Source organism: Phymastichus coffea, unplaced genomic scaffold, assembly GCF_024137745.1.
Source record: "Phymastichus coffea isolate CEN01 unplaced genomic scaffold, Cenicafe_Pcof_1.1 PCOF00050, whole genome shotgun sequence".
Lineage (NCBI taxonomy): Eukaryota > Metazoa > Arthropoda > Insecta > Hymenoptera > Eulophidae > Phymastichus > Phymastichus coffea.
The window spans coordinates 898,370-918,777 of NW_026706861.1; the positions used below are offsets into that span (position 1 = coordinate 898,370).

The window sequence follows — 20,408 nt, forward strand, 5'->3', positions numbered from 1 at the left end:
ACCGTCAATACGAATATTTTGGCGAACCGTAAGATGTCGCTCGGCATGCTGTCAACAAGTAAAATGCGTAGCTAAAACTTCATCCCTACCAAGCGGGCTTTTTGTTTATGCTGTGCGGCCTGGCACTCTCGGGAAGACAGCAGTCGTCGTACACGGCACGTCCAGGTTTTGACACTTGACTCGCCGCCAGCACTACTGAATAGCAGGATTTTCAAATACCAATGAATTTTTCATTAATTATACTTTCTTGGTAATAAACAATCAAGTGTACAGCCAGTGCTGAAAAGACTGGAAGTCGCGTGTGTTTGTTTACATCGGAAAACTGGAACAAGTGGTAGACAGACATTTGTGTGGTGAGTGTTATGCAGTTAGGTCGACCGGCATAACACTGACTTAGAAGACTCGGGCGATCACATCAGATCACTAATTAATTACAAGGTGAGTGTTGATTGCATGTACTTTCATTTGAAAATTGATCAATACCCTCGTGTCAAAAAATACCATGCCGTGGCAGCGTAGAGTGTGTAGTATTGTAGCGCGGGGGAGGCGCACCGCTCGTTGGCAACACCGCGTGGCGCGTGCTCCGTCAACTTACTTCAACTTGGGTCACCGATACCTTTCGGTGTCCTTTCGCCATCATACACACAGCTGTGTGTGAAAAGCAGATGTCGAACACAGCTGGCGAGCTTTTCCTCATTGATGTTTTGACATGTTCTCGTCAAAAGATAATTTACCTGTTGAATTTTGTTTTACATGGGTTCTTTGTCTGAAGATTTTATGTATAGGCATTATGGTATGTCGAAATGGTGGCGCTGATTCGAAGTGTCTTATTTTAAAATCTGTCGACAACGGTTGATTTCTTTTGGTTGTCACTTTCGTGATTGCAAAGCATTTTATCATTTTATTATCGTTGAAGCTTCAACATTGTCCTCGTGAAAGTACTCCAGTTTTATCCTGTCGTGTACATAAGTGATAGTTATATAAAACTCACGGAATAAGAAAGTGAGAACGATGAATACTTCTTAGTATAGCGTTTTTAACGTTTTCGCTTTTAAAACTGAATGTTTAAACACACTTCACTGATTAAAAATTCATTCGACTGAATATTTTCACTCGTAAACGTCACGATTGACTTTTTTTGTGTTTTTGTGGAGGAGATAAGAGCGTCTTATTTTTACACTCGTAAAATCAGTAAAAAACAAATCCTTATACGTACATAATCGAAAATTATCATCGCAAACAGCCGCAGATCTGCATTCGACTCTATCTTTTTCCCTTCCTTCGTGTATATTTTATATTTCTCTCTCTCTCTCTCTCTCTCTCTCACAAAAATACACACACACATACACATATACGCTAAGAAATCATTTTAAAGTACATTTTTCTGAATTGGAAGAAACGTAAAGCACTAGGTGTCTGAGCTCTTGTGACAATATAATGACGGTCATAGATGCGAAGGTGTTTGTGTGTGTGATCACACACACAAACACCTCCACAAGGCGTAGAGGGGGTATATTGCGCACAGTAAAGTTGGCGTCTGGTCGCGCGCGCAATCCACACTGGAACGTGCTGATCGTTGTATCGGCTGCGTCCTTTTTTTATTACAGTACATTTCAAAATCGTGTAATTTTATTTCTCCTTTTTATAAATTACAGTGTGTGTGTTTAAATTGCGTACAAAGTATCGCGAAGCCTTTTTTTAAAACTCATTTTCGTAACGGTTCGACAACGTTTCACGGCGAGACTGGAGTTGATTGTGTATCGAGAAACCCGGCGAAATATGCCCGCAAAGGCAGCTCGTCCTCTTCGCATCGACAATCGTCTACTCACCTCTAAAACAAGCCAGTCGCGAGTGTCACCATTGCAAGGACGCTACAAGATTGTACTTCGCGATTGTTTATCGTAATCTTCAAACAATTATATATATTCCTCATTGACTTGACCGCAGTGTGACGTGACGCTGTAGTGTGCGTGGTGCACGAAAAGAATTATCTGCGCTTTTTCTGCAAGGTAAGTCGCGTGCGTTTGTGTACACACGTACAGCATCTGTCATGGCGCGAGCGCGGCCTTTCGAGCGATATGCACATTCGTGCACATCATGCGTATACCTGATGTCCGCTTCAACTACCTTGTTACTTCCCGTATATTTCGTCATCGATCTTCATTTTCTAATCGTACTTTATCGTCACAGAGAATTTCTGTGTACTTTTCTTAATATTTTGTCGTGCAGAAGCTGATACATCGGGAATTGGCGCGGGTGCTAAAAGCAGGAGGGGGGTATAAAATATCAATGGCGACGGCCGTCAGCAGTGCCACGCGCCATGTCGTGCGCGTTCACTTCCAAGTCGTGGCGGTAGCAGCGGTCCCCTTCATGCACAGAGCATCTCTTTCGTTGTATACGCTCTTTTCAAACTCACGTGTATACGTGACGTTTTTCACGTCTCGATGCTACGGCGGAAATTATGGAGCACGTCGTTGCCTTTGCAGGGGAGGATGGCTGATGCATTTTTGACTGCTGCCATTCTTGTTTTTCATTGTATGCATGAAACACCTGCATTTTCCTTTCTTTTCCACAATAATCAAGATCAATCCGACCGAACGTTCATTTCAATACACTCGATCTTCATATGTAATCGTTTTTAATCGATAAAACTCATCTTCCGCGATTTCTCATATCAAGTGCACGCATTTCCTCAATAAACTTGTTTATCATGCCAATGAAACGATGATAGCTTCATTGGTAGCTCGCAATCGAGAATTGTTTTTTGCACTCTTGAGGTTGAGAAAAAGCAACGTTAATTTTGAAAATAAAAGCATTCGCGTGTCGTTCAACCGAGCGCAGCCTTGACAATCAGCAGCAGTTCTTTGTGCCCGGCTGCATTTATAATGAGAGTATTTTTTTACGCGTTGATTTTAGATTTCACCGAAGCGAAATTGGGGTCGAGATTGAGAGTTTTCAACATGATCGATTAGTGTCGAGGCCTCTCTCAGCTGTTGCGACTTTTATTAATTTATATCAGTCAGTTCGCTGCGCTTGTCAATTGATTCAAATACACACTTTGAGATAAAATTTCTTTTCGTAATGGCATTGAAGCGAGACGTCTAAAAACAGAGAAGAAGCGGTGACGAATAGAAATTTTTGTGTGGATGATGAACGGTGACTAGTGTACTTTACGTTGTTCCGTTTGTTTCTTAAAGTAAAAATGAACGCACAATGGTGGAGGATTTGGCTACTAATCTATAGTTGAACACAAAAAAGGTATATCGAATGGTATATTTTACTTTTTTTCCACGCTGAGAATAACATTTGAATACATAAATAGCAACGTCAATTCTATTTTCGTCCGTGGCCACAAATATCCACCGCAGCGTTGTAACGACAATAATTCAGCGTATCCATCATAGCACCGCGTGAAATGATGTCGTTATACTTATCACAGCAAGCAACAAGTTGATACACGGAAAATAGATTTTTGTATTCGTGTACGTGTTCCATTTGCTTCGAAGCGCATTTACTTGATGTATAACTCCCCCCTCCCCCCCTTTGTTTATTCCCATACGTTTCTTTGATTTGTAGGTCTTATTTGGCTTCTACAAACAAAGAATAAAAATTGCATGTATCGTGTTTCCTACGTTATTTTTGTTGCGCGCAGATTCATAACCTGTCTTTCTGCTCCGGATGCTGAGGTGGATCCTTCTTTTCTCTCTCTCTCTCTCTCTCTCTCTCTCTCTCTCTCTTTCTCTCCTGCTGCTGAGAAATGAGCTTTTGATGAATGTGCTTGATTTTCTTTCTTTTTTTTTGCGAGATTTATTATCGTGTGCCCGCTTCTTTGTGTTCGGGGAGTTTGAAAAACTTGAACACACGGGGGGAAGAAAGAATTTCGCAGACAATTTTCGAAGAACAATAAAAGTCAGATGAACGCGAAAGTTAACCAGTTTCAGAAGTTAATGTTGTTGATTTTTGATCTACTTTCGATCGTGTTCCTTCCATAAATCGATTTATTTCATCAAACTTGACTTTCACCCCCCCCCCCCCCCCCCCCCATGAATTCTTACGTAGGTGTACCGATAATACAACGAGTAAAAGGCCCAACGAAAATCTAGAATTCCAAGACGTCGATGTGCAAGGTGCGTGCAGAGCACCGCGATGACGTGTTGGTTATACTGTTAGCTCACACAATTCCCGTAAAAAGAAGGGAGAGAGAAAGAGAGAGAGAGAGAGAGAGAGAGAGAGAGAGAGGGCATTCAAAAAAGGCCGTTTATTCGGGTCACAAGAGAGAGAGAGAGAGAGAGAGAGAGAGACTCGCCTCCTCGGCGCATTTCTCGAATTCCAAGCGAAGCGAGAGCAGTAGCGTGTACTTGCTTGCATGGCCGTGTCGAAACTCTGAGCTTTTTGATTGCCGACCGTAATGAAAGAGTGAACTTTCACTCGCTTTCGAAGCATCAACTTGAACTGCTGGTGCGCCGATGCTCTGCTTTGTATCCTCTCGTTCCTCTCTTTATTTGTTGTCATCCCCGCGCGTCAACGCACTTGTGCAATCCGAAATTGCCGAAAGTGTCACGCGCACGGGCCGAACAAAAAACCCAAGCCAACGGTGAAAGCTTCGGCGCCGCTGCCTTGACACGCAAACCTCCATTACCAGATAGCGAAGCCGTGACAGCTCGATTTTTCGGCAGGCGCCACGCTCCCTTCCGCGTGCGGTCGGGGAAAACGAAAGTTTTCCGGGCTCGCTGACAGTGGGTAATCGTGTCAGGGACGTTCGCGGAAGCGAAGAGACCCCCGCGGCATCGGCGCGCGTTACGGGAGTATAGTGGTCGCGCGTCCGCGACAACAGTCGATGCTCCAGGCGCCGCGGAAAAGCGAGCCGTCGGGGCCGGTCGCGATCGATCGCGCGCCCGACAACAATCGTCGTAGCTCCAGGCCGAGCGACGCACGAGTATTTCCAGCGAGCTCGTGACGCAATCGGTTTATTTTCGCTAACGAGCGCATAGTTGTGCAAGCGCGCCTCTCCTTTTTCCTCCCTCAATGTCGAGCCGCTTAAGGATGCTTCGCGCGCGCACGCATTTGTTATTGTCGAGCGAGCGCGAAATTCGCGAGGCACTCTCGATTGGCCGAACGCTAGGCCGCGTCCTTTCTCCCCAAACTGCGGGCAGACGTTACGTAGTCGCGCGCCGCGCTCCCGTTACCTCGAGGCGAGCGCTTAGAAATGCTGTTATCTCCGTCGCGGCAGAGAACGAAAGTTGCCCCTACTTTTTCGAGGCGGTGTAACGGTGTCAGGGACGTACACCCATTGCGGAGCTGCAGCAATCGTCAAAGTTTTTTGGAGCGACTGAGCTTGAACTTGATGGAAGCTCGAACGAACTTTCGTTTTCTTCGGCAGAAACGCAGCTATCCGAGGTGACTGCGCGCGATTTCGATAATGAAGGAGGCCATTTTCGTTTCTTCTCTGTCTTTTAAAGTGACTGTTAAGGTCCACAGGACCGAGAAAGTTGTTACGACACGATTGTTCATGGAGATGACGTTGCCTTAACGTCCGGCGATCTCAGTACGAGTGAAAATTTCTCTACCTGGCTGTTTCTTACTTGTTCGCGTTTCGAATGCAATCGTCGTCATCAGTGACACTGTTATCGCGAATACGTTTCAAGTCTGGCACAAGATCACCTGCGAAATTAAAGGTCATGACAATGCGCCTGTTTTTAAAATAACCTAATAATCTTATCTCTTTTTTTTTTTATTATTTTGCTCGTCCCCAAGGTTCTCTCTCTCTTATTTTTCGCGCTGAAATTCTAAATTTGAAATTGAAAAAAAAAATTTTATTCGAGATTCTCTCTCCCGTCGAAAAAAAAAAAAACCCAGTACCGCCGAAAAATCAGCCAATCTTTCTCCCTCTCCCACAGTGTTCACGCCCATGTAGCTTCAACGCCATTGGCCGAACAAACTCTGCACATTCCTTCGCGGCTTTTATTTATAGCGTCCTACCATTATTTTTTTCTTTCCTCTCCATTCTCGTTTCTCGCAGAGTTGATCCTTCACACTCTCGGGAGGCATAATAATAGAAAACACGACACGCCGCGGATTTGCAGGTCCGCTTGGCAGCGACGATATTGCTGCTTCTAAGCATCGGTAATAAAATACACGCGGTACGAGCGCGATGTAATGACGCCAGACGGCGAAATGGTCTCATAACGAAAAATAAAAAAAATGTTCTAGACTTTGTTGCTTTTACTAACTCTTTAGCGCGCGTGATAAGTAAAAATGATCGTAATTGCGCAATTCGCCATCAACAAAGACGCGAACGTCTTTTTTTATTTTGCGCACAGCCTTGTCGCGATGCCTTGAAGCCGCCTGAAAAGGAGAAAAGAGAGTTTACATACAACAGAGAGCAAAAAGCAGCGCGATAAAGCGCGTCGAATTGCCAAATTTTCGGCGATAATGAGACACGCTTGGTTTCGTAATACGTAATCGAAGCCGGCAGTTCGAAGAAAGTGTTTTCGTTTCCGTCACTTCTCAAGGTTAACGCGCGTAGCCGGTCGTTAGGAGACAATGGTGAAATGCATAATGGGCATTTAACGGCTTCTCGATAAAGGTGGCCTCGATGCGCACGGAGATCGTTCGCGCGACCTTCGCGTTAGAACATTTGATATGCATCGCCGGCATGTGCGAGATTGTATGCTCCCGGTGGAACTCGCACTTTTAAGAAGTCAAAAGTGCGCCGAAAGATAATCTCGTTAAAAGAGTTTTCGCGCTTGTCTGTTACAATCCGGTTCGCATTGAACGAACGAAGTGCAAACACCTTTTGTATCGAAGAAGTCAATTACCCGTGCATAATGAGCCGAGCGACGGCCGGGGCAGGAGAGGGGTATCCATACACTTGACTTTCTTTCAACCGATAAAAGGCCGCGCAATAATATCATTGTTAATACGCACCAGTATCCAAGCTACAGGAGAGATGCACTTGTTTTTCTTGGCTCGCGCGCTTTATCGCGCGAAAGTGTGACGCGCGAAGTTGGTTCTTTAGGCGGCAGTCGCGATAATAGCAGGCGCTTGATGGAAGATTCTGTTTGCACAGCCTGTTTGAAGTTTAATGTTTGCTCGCAGGGGAAAAATAAAATAAAAAAATTGCGGACGGATAAATACAATAATTAATTTCCGAAGTATCTTCGATAAATAATAATTAAACGAACCATCTTCGTAAATTCATCTGCATGCGAAACAATTGCAAGAAAAAAGCTTCAGTTCCCATCACGCGAGTCTCACCAAAAGAAGACCGAGAGAGAGAGAGAGAGGAAGAGAGGGAGAGAGGGAGAGAGGGAGAGAGGGAGAGAGAGAGAGCTATAGTCAGTAGCGCTCATCAATCGTCACATTATCAGCGCGGAAAAAAAAGGAGAGCGAGGGACAATCGCGCAGGAGTCATCAAACCCGTAGATTGTGCGCGCGCAGATGCGTGTGCGTGTTGCAGTTGGAACGGCGAGGGCGAGTACGCGTACGTCCTAAATATAGCGAAAGAAAGCGACAGATAAAGGAGGAGGGAGCGACGGAGATGAGAGTTTGCAAAAAGCGAAGTTTGCGATTCGCCGGTGAAGCACGTAGCGACCCGGCGCCATAACACACTCCCCTCCCCCACCCCTCCCCTCTACTTTCTTCTGCGTGCGTGCAAAGTTGTTTGTTGCCGATCTCTTTGCAAGTGCGGGCACCTATATGCTTGCGGCCAGTTGCAAACGACGTGCTGCCGCTTGTTGACAGCGCCGCTCGCGGTACTCGAGAGATTGCATTATTAGCCGTCCGCTTGTTGTTTTTTCTTTTTCTATCTTTCTTTTCGTTCCCCCGCAATGCTCTTATCGAGGGCCGTGCGATTCGCGCGGCGTTCCTCCTTGGTGCGTGATCCGAGATCTTAACGTCGACGCGGCCGCACTTCCAGAGATAATTGCTACGAGCGAGGAAACATCGGACCGGGCGAGGTCTCGAAGACAAATCGCTGAAGTAATCGCTCGGCATAACTTGCCGACCGATAAGGCCGGGGACAGTCAAGAAAACAATCGCACTCGTGGGGCTCGCGAGAGGGATAGATGAGGAGAAGCGCGGCGGCGCATCGTTCGATCGAAACAGACTGCATGCGTCTATCGGAAAATCAGTCGCTCCAGGATGTGGCCGCTCGAACCATGAGCGAGCAGCAGCAGACTCCAAGGTAAACACCCGAAAGAGTCGAGATTCGGCGAAATGGCACTGACCAGTGTCAATCCTCCTTCACTTATTCCAGGCGAGTTGTTAGAAAACGGATTAACCTCGTGTGCATGCATGTGTGCGCGAGGCCTTCGACGAAGGGAAAGGCGGCCCGGCAAAACTGGTTTATTTTAAACTGCGCAGTGCGTTCGCCGGTTGCAGCCAATTGCGTGCGAGGAGGGGGTGGTGGTTGTTTGGTACCGGCGATTCTCTCCTTTCTCTCATCGGTATTGAAAACTTGGCGTCTCGTCTCCTTTTTTTTCTTCTTCTTTTTCACAACATCCTGTTTGATGTATACGTATATAACGTGTCGCGTGCATCGCATCACCTTGAGTACAATGGCGAAAAGGTCAACGCGCTCCCGAGACAATATTCAAGCAGGTGGTATAGGTGCAACTTTGAAGCGCGCGGTCAACGGGCGCAGCAGCTCGGCCTTGTTCATTCAAGTCGGATTCTTATTTCTACGTTCGCGGGCATCGCAGAACAACACAATTCATCGCCGCTCCGTCGAGGTATACAGGCCGTCGCGAAAATTTCGATGCGGGACGACGAGAAAGAAGCAGCAAGTGCCGCCACGAGGGTTCTCTCGGGGTCGTGCCGGTTCACTTTAACGCGTGCACTCGTCTTGGTGTGCTAACAGGTTTTGATTGTTTGTTGCTGCTTGTTTGTTATTCTCCGTCGAGCTCGCCATTTAATGTTCGATCGATAGGGTTCAATGTTCGATTAGCAGGTAAATATTATTCAAGACTTTTCTTGGCAAAAATAAGGAGTATTAACTCTGAAAAAAACCAATCGGCAATAAAATAATCACTGTAAAATTTCACCCCGAAAACAAACGACAATCTCATTCATTAAAGAAAAAAAGCTCCTTATCCGCAACCACGTCACTAATCGAAGGTAATCCATTACGAGTACCCGTAACTCGCGAAAAAAGAGCCTATATAACAATAATTATCGCGTCATAAAAACAACACGACAAACGTGTGCGCACGCGCGCGCACGAGAGAGAAAGAGAGAGAGTGCAGAGGCACGCGTTCGCTCGTCAAAACAAAAGAGCCGTTTTTCTAACGCGTAACGTGTACAACTATCGGCAGGAGGCAGGAGGGCTCGACTCAATCGACGCATGCGCGCTGAGCACGTGTTGCGTGCTTTTCAGCTCGTAACCGCCGCTCGCGCCGTTTTCTATTTATAGAACCAGTCGGCTCTGTTTTGTCGCGATCTCTCTCGCTGCGCCGCTCCTTTTTGCCGGCGAAGGCCGGTTTTTCTGCGCGCCATGCGAAAGCTACACGGCTCGAGCGAGCCGCGCACGAGAGAATTCTGCCGTAGCGCGTTATATGGGATGGAGTGTATTTTGAAAAACGATCGGGCTTCACGTCCGCGAATTCTTGCTCTCGGTCGAGAGCATGGATAGGTGCGTTGAACTTTCTTCCCTCAATTCGTTTTGATTACGGAGTCATTGCTATCTTCTAACGCAAAAGTGGTATGTTCGGTAACGATTATTTCTTCGATGTCTTGCCACCTGGAATGGCATTCATTATAAAACAATGACACTTTATGAAACAATCGCGGACGCAGTCCAAAAATAAATGCGACCGTTGAATCTTTGCAACAACAAAAAAAAGAAGTATTTTGCAGTCAAATAGACCGCGACCTATTCAGAAATTCAAATGACCCAATCGGGCATACCGAATGAATCCATAGATTAATCAAATTGACTTGCCATGCCATATACGAGTCGTTGAACGTATAAAAAACGACGCGCATTTTAACCTTCAAACGGATATATGTACCGTTTCGCACGATTTTTTTTCCTCTCCGGAGAAGATAAAGTTTGTACACAGTACTGTAGAATAGGTCGTCGCCGCGATTCGACCGGTTTTTCTCTATACATATATGCGACTGCGGCGCATCTTTGTCGCGAATATTTGGACGATTCGAGGTCACGCATGCGTAGTATCCTTGTTTTCGCGCGTCAGATGATTGTCGTTCGCGCACGCTATTACACAGCTGCTCTGCACACCTTCCCCTTCTCTCTCTCTCTCTCTCTCTCTCTCTCTCTCTCTCTCTCTCTCTCTCTCTCTCTCTCTCTCTCTCTCTCTCTCTCTCTCTCTCCCTCTCCCTCTCCCTCTCTCTCTCTCTCTCCCTCTCCCTCTCCCTCTCCCTCTCCCTCCCTTTCTCTTTTTCGGCGATGCTCAGCAACGTGTGAATAAATTGCAATCGTAAGCTCTGGTCATCGCGCAGTTACGTTCGATGCAATTGCGTAACGACACTGAACGTTAAATAGCTTTGTTTTTTCCTCTCGCTCGCTACTTGAACAGAGAATTTCACGCGCGCGGAGAAGTTTTTAAAGCGGTGTATCGTACGACGCGAAACGAAGAAGGGGATAACGAGAGAGACGAGCCCACCAATCGCCAACTGAAAGTCTCTCGCGGGTGAGGTCGGGAATCGCGCAAGTTCTCCCACCCTGCTCGCCCGCAACGACGCGTCGTCGCGGAGAGATTTTTGCCTGCGACGCCCGTTATGAGCGTGAATATAAACCGGCTTCTCTCTCGTACGCAGTCGCGCGGAGAAAGGCTGCGGATACGGAGAGAGGGATGCGAGACAGACATACAAATGTAAGCGATGGATTTTTGATGGCTCTGTCTGGCTTCCAATGTGTCTGCGTCGTTCGATGGAGGATCTGATTCGGATGGTTACTCTTTTTTTATAGACTGCTCGGAAGATACAACAATGCCGGGTAAAAAACGGTTTTACTTTTTTGAAAGATCGTTGAGAAAAGTTTGTATTTTTGAGCGAATATATCTATAGCATAAAATACTGGAACAAAGGATCGCCACAATGATCTCTGTGACAACATTTGACAGTCACCATGTCGCTTGATGGATAACAGTCAAAACAACTGGTCGAATTTTGCGTGGCTATTGCGTTCTATTTTTTCCGGGCGTTCAGCGTACCTCGTTTATCAAAACGAAGGGGGCGCCATGTGCACTCGAAAAAGAAGCCGATCCAGATCGAAAATAAAGCCGCAAATTTCGCGCCGCGCGACTGCAAAATAAAAGGAGACAGAATCCGCGTTAAAAATAGCCGGCGATCCTCTTGATTTAGGTACGCCTGCACTAAAACGAGCCAGCAGAAAGAGGGGAACGACTCTCTCCCCAGTTGTGGCATCCCCACTCCGAATACGATTGTCCGTCTGCGCGCCTTGCCGCCGGTTGAATGACAGTGAGCGAGGAAGCACGACTCTTTGGCGTAAAAACAGCAGCTGCACGCGTCTATAGCGTTTGTGCGTTCGTAAATTTGCACTGACCTGTCCCAATTTCCCTGTTTGCTAGCGTTGTGGTTCTACGCACCACCTGACTGCGCGACAAGCACGCAGTTGTTTCTTTTAGCTTACGTGACGTGGCGTGTGTGTAGTTTTTGTTTGCAATACTCTACCTACCCTTGACCTTTCGCTTCCCACTCGAAGGGAGGCATCGACGGTAGTTTCGACTAGCTTTTGGGTAGCTTCGCGCATAGACGCGCCGCGTTATTTTCCAACGGTCTTTTCTGCAGCATTCGGTCAGTGATGAAAATGTCAATGAGTCGCTTGTTTTACGTGGGAGGTGAGTTAATGCTCTTATAGTATTGAGGTCGCTTGATGTGTGTGAGAATAAAAACAATGTCAAATGATTGCAATTGTCTTTTGTGTTAGTGGTTGACTTTGTATGCTCGGAAAGGGATATTGAATCTGCACGCGGTTTGACCGTTCAATTTCTAGAACGGTGGAATTTTGTTTTGAAACAGAGTTCGCGTCAATGTCACTTGTTGATAGTTAAACTATTTTGTTTTTTTTTTCAATAATGAGTCTCAGCGAAAATGAAGTTGATTTCTGAATAAACTACTTCATTCATTGGAACGCGTATTGATAAGCATACGGTTTATTTATTGCACAATCATTTATTTACAATATTCAGGGTTCTTTTTGTATGTTTTAGAAAACGTAGAAAAGTAGCAAAGTCCAAGATGTTCAGTTTTCACAAGCCAAAAGTTTATCGGTCCAGTACAGGCTGTTGTATTTGCAAAGCCAAATCAAGCAGTTCGAGATTTACGGATAGTAAGAAGTATGAGGAGGATTTTATCAAATGCTTCCTGTTGGAGGAACGTCGTACTGGAGAAATATGCAATGCTTGTGTTCTTTTGGTCAAGAGATGGAAGAAACTACCTGTTGGTAGCGACCGTAACTGGAGACATGTAAGTTATCTAGAAACATTAACAAGCATTTCAAAGCATCAAATGAATATTCTATTATTAAACTATAAATGTCTCTTGGATAACAGGTGGTAGATGCCAGAGCTGGTCCAGGGATCAAATCCTTAACAAAATTCAAAGCCAAAAATAAGAAGGCTAAAATAGCAAAGGTGGAGAAATTTGACAAAATACAGAAGAAGAAGCATGTCTATGTTAAGGGTGACCGAGATCGTGAGCATAGCCCAACGACAAGCGATGACACAGGTTTGGCATTTGTTTCTAGACAATTATTATATACATGTGAATTTTTTATAGGAAGCACATTACAGTTGAATTATTACGTGAAGTGATTGGCTAAGAGAAAATCATGTCAGTCTATGCATTGAGACTCTTAAACAATTCAAAAAATTAACTTTTTTATTGACAAAGGCTGCTTTACTATTTGTTGAGTAGCAAGTTGATGCTTTTGACTATATAAGATATAATACTAATAGATAAGTTATCGATCAATTCAAAACAATGGTTCAAGTATTCCTATTGCTGAATAATATTTGAATCAGTATTTAGTGATATAATTTTAAATTCTTTTAATGTACAGTCAACTGGTAACTACTTAAAATTAAGTTTTGCGAAATTCAATATTGACATAAACTTTTATTTGCTAGAATCAAATAATGAAAGTTATTTATCATAAAGGGTCCAGTAGAGCAAATACTCCAGACAGCTGTGATGACAATGGAATTGGTGACAAGAGCCAAGATATGGATCAAGGAGAGATGGAAATTAGTAGCTTTATTGACTTGACCTACTTTAAAAGGTATAAATCATTACACCCTCTTTCATCACTTTCTAAATTTTTATCGGGCTAATGATTTACTCCATGGCCCTTACAGAAAAAATGTCTGCTGTGGTGTAGTATTCGTGGGTATGAGGAACGAGTTGCTGATCGAGCCGTCCCTTTTCAAACGTTGCCACGGTTGTTTAGAACGTGAACGTCAGCGGGCTACTGCTGCTGTTACAATGATGGGTTCAAGCCCATCACACTCCTCTGCATCGGCTAGTCCGTGCCATAGTTCCGCATCCACCAGTCCAGCATACAGTGTCGAATCCAACAATGAGACTGCTGTCAAAGCCAAAGGTTTTTGCGATTCGTCATCTGATTCCGGCTATGATGATTCAAGTCAGGGAATGATTACCGAAGGAAAGAAAATGATCGTCGAGCAGCCCCCGTCAATCGAGCAAGCAATGCCACTCGTCGCTAAGTCTGGTAAGTTCTATTCTTTTCAGTTCATCTTTATTGAAATTAATAAAAAAAAACAACATATCTCAAGAATTTAAGCTTTGATAATTCCGAAAGTCAATATTTGCATATTTAAATATTCGTTAAAAATTTCTTTTGCAGACAAGCCATTGGGTACAGTGCAAATACCATCGACTGACAAAATAGTACCAATGTCGACGACTCTACGGCTGAAAGCCAACGCAGTAGGATCTAAGGTGCCGATCAAACTACTGTGCAAACCAGTAGCTCTGGTTAGTTCCGCCAAACTAAGCTTGAGTAATGCCAGTACAGCGATACCACCAACGGCAGCCGTTGACTTTGCTATGCACAGCCCAACTCAGCAAATGGCTAACTAAAACGACGCTATAGTTCCAGCAGTGGAAGAGACACCATCATAAGTGTTCCCATGAGATATTGCGTCGTGAGTTACCCACACTATGTTTATCGCCAATTTTGGGGAAGTACGACCACACACAAACACGCGCGCGAATGAAAAAGCGTTCAAGAGCCTTTATTTATTTTCTACCTTTTCTCGCTTAACTCTATAACTTGTAAATAGGACCTTTTACATACATCATTACATACGTATATTATATATACATACATACATAAATATATATATACATATATACATATATATGTGTATATATATATTTACGAGGTTGAGTTGCAACTTGTTAAGAAGTGCCGTACGCCTTTTGTTTCTTCAAAAAAGTGTTTCGTGACGATAAAAGTCGCTCCATTTATTGTTGTGCAGTCTTCCTTTCAATGCAGACAAAGATCTTCCGATGAGAAATGATGCTACACAATAAAATATCGTTTGTCGCTAGTTTTAGTATTCTCTCACTTTGTGGGGTTGGCTGTGAAGTTTAACTGAAGAAAAAAATTTTTAAAACACTCGTGCTGTTAGACTATGCTCCTGAAAATAATTTATTATGATGTTTATCACGTTTTTATATTCTTTCTTTAAATTTATTGTAATGACTTTGATTGTAGCCCCAGCGACAAATCATATAACGATTATGATAAAACGAATGTCTTTGTTTGTACGAAGGAGGTCAAATTATTTGTAATTTTTCCATGACTCAAGTAACATTTCTAAGGACCAAAATCACTTTATACGAAATTATCAAACACAATACTATCTTTATTGTGTGACTGAGAATGCGTGTTAGACGCTTTTCGATGCTACTTGTACATACGTAATTGATGAGAAAATCAAAGGTGATAACGATAAGTTAGCTCATATTCTCGCTCTCTCTTTTTTATTATCTCGCGGCTAAATAACATATCGGAAAAATAAAAACAGCACTTAAGGTTCATTCTAATGTACGTCGATCAATTTGATCCCTTAAAATGAGTGGCATTGATGTACCGTTGCATAAAGGTTTTAATATCTTCATCAAATTTCAAGTCAGTATGAAAATACTTTTGACAATTATTAATAATTTTAAATATTGACTTTACTCTATGTTTATAATCTCTGTAACTATTAAACATAAAATACTCTTAATAACGTTTATTTGACAATATAATTAGTACGAATCCAAATATTTGTTAATAACAATTTTATCAACCTTATTTTAAACAATTGCTAATAACTCAAAAACGTCTTCTTAATTCTCAAAAATTCTTGTTTATACATATTCTTTGATTTTTTCCTTTGAAAACGTTTTACGTAAACAACATATTTGCAAAGTTTCATAAAAATTGATCATTTTAAGGGATAGACTTGTTTGATATAACTTAGAATGAAGTTTAATTAATGGCCAAGCTGTTGAGTATGATGACAATCAATTGCAACACTTTTTCTCAAGCCAAATCTTATAAGCCAGAGTAATGGAAGAGAGTGAGTTTTACGTCAATATTAAATGGTTATGAGTAAAAACATAAAAGCTTCTAAGTTAACTTGTTGATAATGGTACAGTGTACGAATGTAAGTGTTACAAATGTTACCTCATGTGTAAGTTTCTTACCAAGGAATTTACAAAATATTTGTTAATAACTAAGGAAAAACCTTCCAAAGTCAATCAAATATTGTCACTTACTTGCACTTTTTACAATGCAGTTTAAGCAACTGTTGATTACTGATTAGAATGTTTATATGTACATGTGAATAACTAATGAGTATACAGTCATTACATTCCTATACAAAGTACCAATTTTTTTATCTAAGTATATTCAACAAATATGCTCGCACAAATTGCTGCTACAAAGATTGTTTAACGAGTCATTTAATTATCAAAGTAGCAAGTCAAATTGCGCTGTGATGACCATGTATTTAAGAGGAAAAATATGAATCTAAAGAGAAATGATTATAAAACTTGTAAAGAACAGAAAAATGTTTATCGACTTTGATCGCGCGAAACGCGTTCACGTGCAAATATATACACAAAGCCAAGACGAACGTGCACTTCACAAAATAAATACCCCTGAGGCCCGTAGACAAAATTTAAATTTAATACGATGGCACCTTACGCTGTCTAAAAATAAAATTATATTTTTAAATTGATTATAATGAAGCATTATAGTGGCCACAATGTACAAAATAAAATAAGTTGCAGCTCAACGATTGATTCCACCTGAAATCCATAAAAATGTCATAGATTATTTACACCGCTCTTTTTCAGAATATATAAAAGGAAAAAATAACGATTGTGAGACTGATCGATGTATTAAGCAGATAAACTTTTTTTTACAATACAACTATTAAGAAATAGGCGAGATTTGCAACATTCAAATAATGTGTTAGATACATATATACATATTTTATACATATATGAGAGAGGACTCTAACAATACAAAACAAAATACGACGACTGCCATAAAATATTATAATGTTATTATGATGGTTATCTTTATCATATGTAATTGTATATATCATAACGTCTTTGCAATGCGACTTTCAAATAAGGTGATAATAATCATTGAGATTGTTTTTTTTTTCTTTTTTCATAAGTTATAGTTGCGATGCGTGTTTTTTCCGCGATTTGCAATACTTTATAATTATGCTCGCATTGCATAGCTATAAAAATTGAAATTCGATGAAAGTTTGCTGCTAATTGTCAATTTCAAGACAATCACTTCTATTAATTTGTTGTGGTGATATTTTTTAGAACAAATCTAATTTTATGTGACTGTATACTATGTCCTTTGCGAATAAATACAATTCGCATGTGAACGTAGTTATTTTAAGCTGAAAAAAGACTTTGAACTATAAGTGCAATGAGTTTACAGTTGAAAGACTCAACTTTTAGCATGATGATGCATAAGATTTTTTGTTCATATGAAATTATGTATGAGACAGTTTGCTCTTTTTTTATTTGTTAAAATATAAGCCATATATTTTAATTATACAGAGTTTTATTTTTACAGAAAAGAAGTTTTATATTTAATGAAAAGGCAAATAATGCTAAAAAATTATTATAGCGTATAGTTCAAACTGAGTTTCATAATTTTATATTGACATCTTGATATTTTAAAAATAAGCTGATATATTTACTTGAACGTTATTGTTTTGAAAGGGCAAGCTCTTAGTGAACGAATTGAACGAATAAACTTTCATTTGAACATATTGATAAATAGATAGCATGAATTCACGCAAGTGTCTAAATAATGAAAGCGAAGCGAGTGCATCAAACCAAAAAGTATAGCAAAACGGGAAGCACGCAGTTGTAATGTAAAGAAAAAGAAAAATGATGCTGAATGCATAATTATTGTTTAGGCGAAGCGCCAATGAGAGAGAAAGAGACAGAAGTTTCGCTTCTCCAAAGACATTTGAAAATTATTATCGGAATCATTGCAAATCGCACACGCCGAAGAAAACATTCATTCGTGTTTGCTTTTACTCAACTCGACTGAACCGCATTGTCTCTTTACGTTCGCATCGCACAAAGATCATTGTTATATTAACGTTTTTATTGACCAATGACTTGATATCTATACGTTTCTTAATCTATGTTTTGTCGTCAATCGTGAAAAACTTATCTCTGACGACTGTAAAGATTATTTATATTTTTTTTATCGAAAGAGTATTTTTTTTATTTTAAACATCACAATACACTTTAGTTTTACGGTTCAGCGAAGAAGGATTTTCAATGTACTTAGTGTGTTGACTTATCAGATTACGATGTTATCGAGGGAAACGATACGAACACGAATGATTTTTTTTTTTTTTGTAATTTTTAAGTTAGGCTTAGATTCTTGTAGCAATTATTTATTTCGACTTTTAATGATTGTGTATCCGTTTGAATGGGATAATCCGTATTATATGAAAACTAGTACGAAATAAATATTATTCTAAAGTCTAGAAAATTATTTTGCGTGCATTTACATTGCTACTTTTCAAGAAAAATCCATCAGTCACACAACACACAATCTAGTGCATACATTACGTCTCATATAAATATATGAATAGATATATAGTCATTTGATAAGTTTATATGTATAAAATGTCGTGTTTTTGTACTTGACTAACGCGTTTCGTCGTTGCGAAGCGAAAATAAATACGAGCAAAAACTTTATGAAAATGTGAAATTGCGATTTTTAAAAGATTGTTATTGAAAAGTTTGAAAAACTTAAAAAAAAAATACTGTCACCTATTCGTACCCAAACAAAGATATTGTAAAAAAGTAACAGATGAAATAAATAATGAATATTTACAAATTGCCAAACCAAGCAACAAAAAGATGATATATCAAGTAAAACCAAAATCGCACAAGAGCTTTTACACTTATATATTAGGCAAAAAATATAGTTTGCATCCATAGAGTGATACAAAATTTGATAGAAAATTATATTTATGAAAGTGATGATGGACAACTTGCAATATTTGTAACGTTTTTTTATATAAAAATGAACTTTGTGATGGTGTATCCTCGACTTTTTTCTTATTATCAAAAGACTTTATACAAGTGATAAAAAAAGAAGCAAAAAGCGAGGTGTGATTTCTTCTTCGTCGATGCGATGGAAGAGAACAGAAAAAATTTTTAAAGTCAACATTGTTCGTTCGTGGGACGAAAAGCGCGTTCGCAGTGTCAAGTGTGTTTTAGTGAAGTAAAAATGGACGAGGTGTGCGTACATTAAAATATTACGAATAATACATACGAGAGAACGGGCAATAAGGTGTATGCGAGAGTCTTTTAGTTGTTATCTGAGCGTGATAAAATATTGTAAATTGATGTTGGATGATGGATCATTTTGTCTTGATCTTATTAGCTTTCAACATCGCTAGTTTTCCAGAATTTCCAATGGAATGTGATTGGGGTTATTTTTAATTATTTTTAAAAGAACTTGAACGCGATCGTTCAAATTCTCAAAAAGCTTTAATGATTGATTATATCGTTAATAAGAGTCGTGGAAATTGTATATTATATATTTTTAAAATCCAAAATTAAGAGTTATCAGCTACTTTAAGCTGGAAATAATTTTATAATAAAAACATTTTCACTTGATAAATAGAAAGAAAAAAAACAACTTTACAACAAAGATAAATAGACTATTGACCTTCGCATCCCTTTGTACGTTGATGCAACGTGAATTGCATTGGCAATCGGCAATCGGCTGATCTCATGTGCGTATTGCGTTTTGGTTACCTGTATATATGTACACGATGGCCAAAGCAACGCATTTTTTGCCTGTAACTGTGTTTTCTTCTTTCCTCCTCTTTTTCTTATTAACAAAACTCCATAAAAGACACCGAATGTCGTTCTCCAGATAGCTTTTAATATAGCGATATGTAACATACTCTTTGGGTTCGTCGTGTATCTGCCGAAGAGACACGTGAGATGTGCATTTTACTTTCCTGTAAACGCAAGAAATATTTGTATATACATCTGTTTTTTTTTCTCTGTTTTTTTTTTTCGATATAAGATAAAATATGTATATGGCTATAGATCTTTTATTTTGTACTCCTCAATATAAGATTTTTTTTAACTTACGTAAGCAAACTTTATTCGAGGTACCTTGAAGGATTCATACATGTTTTTTTAACGATCTGATATCAACTACTGTTTGTAATATTATATTACTGTCACAACGATTAAATAACACATGCGCTTCTGTACATTGCAAAATTTGAAAAACCTTTCTATCGCATACTCACAGTAATTGTACATAGTGTGCGAAGTATTATGTATTATTCCATTTGTTAAGCATTGATTAAAGTATTGTGTAAAAAATAATGTGTTCTAAATTTAATAATTTTATTCATGCCTAGACCCAATCATTTTCAAAATAAAATTTAGTCATCAAATAATTTTGTAATTAAATTTAAAAAATGTAAAACACTATTAATAACATACATAGTATTTTTCGTTATACTTTGTATAATTTTCATATTCAAAATTAGATCTTACTAATTTAATTACATTAATAATACATGATTTTCTTTTCACTTCATTTTTTATATATTTTTGTATATAGAAATATTTTGATTAATTGATTCAATTAGTAATTGACCTTCATTCAAATCAAATTGTAAAATATAATTATTTATTAAATAATAATGTTCAAATAGAAATAATTTTAAGTTGTAATTTTATAGATAAATAATTAACCAAATTATGAATCGATATTGATAAAATTATTTACTATGACATTTAAAACATTGAAGACTCTTTTATTATATTTTTTTATCTGATATCAAAAAAAAATTTAAGGATGATAAAAAAAAAATAAA

General features: G+C 40.0%; 1 protein-coding gene across 4 annotated transcripts; it reads left to right on the forward strand.

Moving 5' to 3' along the window:
• Nucleotides 1-114: 114 nt before the first annotated feature.
• LOC131665304 (SIN3-HDAC complex-associated factor) lies at nucleotides 115-19,898 on the forward strand. 4 transcript variants are annotated; one of them, XM_058937123.1, is made up of 6 exons: nucleotides 115-438; nucleotides 12,195-12,450; nucleotides 12,537-12,711; nucleotides 13,144-13,264; nucleotides 13,341-13,714; nucleotides 13,850-19,898. In XM_058937123.1, exons 2-6 carry the CDS (start codon nucleotides 12,223-12,225, stop codon nucleotides 14,083-14,085), a joined length of 1,134 nt encoding a protein of 377 aa, XP_058793106.1. In that variant the 5' UTR covers nucleotides 115-438; nucleotides 12,195-12,222; the 3' UTR covers nucleotides 14,086-19,898. The 4 variants fall into 4 exon arrangements, with proteins under 4 accessions (XP_058793106.1, XP_058793108.1, XP_058793107.1 ...); XM_058937125.1 differs by lacking the exon at nucleotides 115-438 and adding an exon at nucleotides 1,587-2,009; XM_058937124.1 differs by lacking the exon at nucleotides 115-438 and adding an exon at nucleotides 11,467-11,822.
• Nucleotides 19,899-20,408: the final 510 nt, after the last annotated feature.

Coding starts and splice junctions, on each gene's coding strand:
- LOC131665304 (XM_058937126.1), top strand. CDS start 12,223: ATGTTCAGTTTTCACAAGCCAAAAGTTTATCGGTCCAGTACAGGCTGT. Junction 12,451..12,536: donor GCGACCGTAACTGGAGACAT/GTAAGTTATCTA, acceptor CTTGGATAACAG/GTGGTAGATGCCAGAGCTGG. Junction 13,715..13,849: donor GCCACTCGTCGCTAAGTCTG/GTAAGTTCTATT, acceptor TTTCTTTTGCAG/ACAAGCCATTGGGTACAGTG.